General features: G+C 33.5%; 1 protein-coding gene across 1 annotated transcript; it reads left to right on the top strand.

Moving 5' to 3' along the window:
• Positions 1-555: 555 nt before the first annotated feature.
• On the top strand, positions 556-2,295 carry LOC100776436 (ethylene-responsive transcription factor ERF034). The gene has a single exon (XM_014777409.2). It carries the CDS (start codon positions 1,017-1,019, stop codon positions 1,815-1,817), a length of 801 nt encoding a protein of 266 aa, XP_014632895.2. The 5' UTR covers positions 556-1,016; the 3' UTR covers positions 1,818-2,295.
• Positions 2,296-3,212: the final 917 nt, after the last annotated feature.

Below are 3,212 nucleotides of genomic sequence, written 5' to 3'. Positions count from 1 at the left end.
GGGCAGGCTCAAGTGGTGAATTGCACAAAAAAATTGTTATTAAAAAATTCCTATTTAATTGAATTAATTTCCACCAGCGATTGTGAGACAATAGTCCTGATTTGATTGGTAGTGCCAAGTGATCACAACTAGAGAAAAAATGTTTATACATTAATAACAATATTGGAAACGGAACAATCTATTGCAGAGGGCCAGATCAGGTGAAGACATATAATTGGGGTCAAGTTGATGATGACATACTAACAAGCTAATGATATAAAAATTTGATTTTAAGGGGGCATTAATACAGTCTACTAAGTTAAAAAATTGTATAAAACTATAGTTGAAGTTTATATACATCATCACCAAGGACAAAGAAAGACCAACACATAAGTTTTATACAAGGTTGAGGATTGAGATAATAACATTAAAGAATTTATGGGTTTTGTTATGCTGTATCTGAGGACCTAGCTGGCCATTCACAAATCAATGGTCTGAGTTATAGACAAATTAGAATGAAGGGTCATTATGAAGCATTGATGAAAAAGTCATGGTAGTGAAACTAAGGGCCTACCACTTACTGAAGGAGCCCAAATAGGAGTTGTTCTTAAAAAGAGAACAAAACTACTGTGCAAACACATGTAGTAAATATAGAAGAGAATGGATAGTTATCAACACGATAGAATGTAGACACTAGAATAGACCAGAGGTAAGTAACAAACAACATTAGTCTATAAAATTAAGCTGACCAACATTATTCAATTCCCCCACATGGAAAACAAATTAGCTGGATGTAGCACAACTATGCCTTATGAAACCCATGCTTTTTTTATTTTTTATTTTTTGTATTCCTTTTCCTCCTTTTCTTTTAATTATTTTTTTTTTGCTTCTCTTTTTCTTTCCTCTTTAAACAAATCCTTTTTCTTTTTCTCTTTTTTAAGAGAATCATAATTCCCAAGCCTATCATAGCAGGGTCTATTTATTTTTATGCACCCTCCACTCATTCTTTCTGTACCACAATAATCAAAGTCTCAACCATGAGAAAACGTATCAATATGGAAAGTGATGCTGACTTCAATTCCTTTGCCACATCCTCCTCTTCCACCACACCTTCAATCTTCTTTGACACTAACACTTCTAGCACATCCTCCTCCTCAACATCTCCTACCTCAAATTCAGAATCATGCACCAAAGAACACTCCAAAACACCTCAAAATGACTCAACCACTTCTCAAACCTCATTGGAAAATGGAAAGGACTCAAAAGGGTGCAAGAAGAGGCAGATAGACAATAGCAACCAGAATCACCACCCTACTTATAGGGGTGTAAGGATGAGGAATTGGGGCAAATGGGTGTCCGAAATCCGTGAGCCGAGAAAGAAGTCAAGAATATGGCTAGGAACATACCCTACAGCAGAAATGGCAGCTAGAGCACATGATGTGGCTGCCTTAGCCATCAAGGGCCATTCAGCATACCTCAATTTTCCTGAATTGGCTCAAGAGCTTCCAAGGCCAGTTAGCACATCTCCTAAGGACATTCAAGCTGCAGCTGCAAAAGCTGCAAATACTGCCTTTGAGGAGGTTAGGCATTGTCAAATAACTGAAGAAGAAGCAGAACAAAACCAAGCAGAACAAGCTTCATCTTCAACTCTCTCAATGGACAATCCTCAAGAGCCTTCAAGTTCTCATTCTACCATTGATGATGACACTTTGTTTGACCTTCCAGATCTTTTCCCTGATGGAAACAATGGACTTTGCTCCTTTTCTTCTTCTTGGCATTTGTGTGCAGTTGATAGTGGCTTTAGGCTTGAGGAGTCATTTTTTTATGAGAACCATTAGAATTTAGAGGCTTTTTATTTTCTTTTTAATTCAAGTAAAATACAGAGTTTAATAAGACCAAAAGGAAGGAGAGCAACATGCGGAGTTTTTCTTCTTTGTTTGGTCACTGCAACTGCATTCTGCGCAGAGAATAACCAGTTGAGGAAGACTTTACATTTTTATCTGTAAATGGTGCTGTCTATTGCTAATATTTTGTCCGATATAGTTTTTTTTTCTATTTTGGGGAATAAAGGTTTAGGTGAGCCGTGAGCAAAGACTATTCCATCATCAAGTAAGTTACGTATTCAACTAGGAGTGCATAACATCTGAGACAAGGTTTCTCTTCTACTGTATATGAAAGGTATTTATGATTTGAGAGAATATCCTTTCCTTTAATTTAGCAGGAAACTTCTCAAAAGAGGGAGCAAATTTTGAGTGTCAGACAAATCATTTCTAATTTATAGTTTTGTTTGACTAATATAGAGAGTTTATTTAAGTATGCAGATAAACTAACACAGGATGTTTTCAACTTAATCTCAAGTTGAAATCTTAAATATAAATTGCATTAAATACTCAAAGAAGAAAAAAAATTACAACCCATAATTATATTAGTCAGCTAAAATGAGATTTTCTTTTCGAGCCAAGAAATTAGAGTGTTTAAGTTTATCTTATACCTTGTTTTTTTTTTCAATATGCCTTAACGAAATCTATCCATTAATACTATACTTTTATTTTAATTATTGGTATATTGTTTATAAGGTTTTGTTAAACACTCGTCTTCCCTTTGATTTTGTCTATAAAATTTTGTCATGAAGTTGACTTAGGTACCCCTCCCAACGTGATTAAAGAGAATTACTATAAGTGACGGATCCAGAGATTTTATGTTGTGGGGACAATATTCATAGTTGGGTAGTCCTCATTATAAATCAGCTTTTTAAATTATATTTCAAACTATGAGAGTAATTTATAATTACACATATATTATATTAAGGAAATAGATTGGTCCTGATCATTATTTGTCTTTTAACTTTTTGTCATAGTAATGCACCTGTCTAACTAAGAAAATTCTCTCTTTTTTATTTTGATATAAATGACATGAATTCTTTAATCTTTAACTATAAACAATCATGTTTAAGTCGACTAGGACGATTATAAATTATAAAATTCTTTCTTTAGGTATTTAAGGTAACTGCGTAATTATAATTTGAATTTGAGTCATGAGATCCCTAATTAAGTTGAATCAAAATCATGTCAGTTGATCCATGAGTTTGATGGTAAGAATATATTCTCTAACACATCTTTTTAAAAAAGTGTGTTCTTAACATTTCTTATCTAATCAATCAGTGTGACATGTAATTAAAAATTGTACCAAGAAGGACACTAAAGAAATTAGTTAAAAAGTATTACACATGTTAT

The sequence above is a fragment of the Glycine max genome, chromosome 7 (genome assembly GCF_000004515.6).
Source record: "Glycine max cultivar Williams 82 chromosome 7, Glycine_max_v4.0, whole genome shotgun sequence".
Classification (NCBI taxonomy): domain Eukaryota; kingdom Viridiplantae; phylum Streptophyta; class Magnoliopsida; order Fabales; family Fabaceae; genus Glycine; species Glycine max.
The sequence above is the reverse complement of the archived record's forward strand: the minus strand, read 5'-3'. Positions and strand labels throughout refer to the sequence as shown.

Coding starts and splice junctions, on each gene's coding strand:
- LOC100776436 (XM_014777409.2), top strand. CDS start 1,017: ATGAGAAAACGTATCAATATGGAAAGTGATGCTGACTTCAATTCCTTT.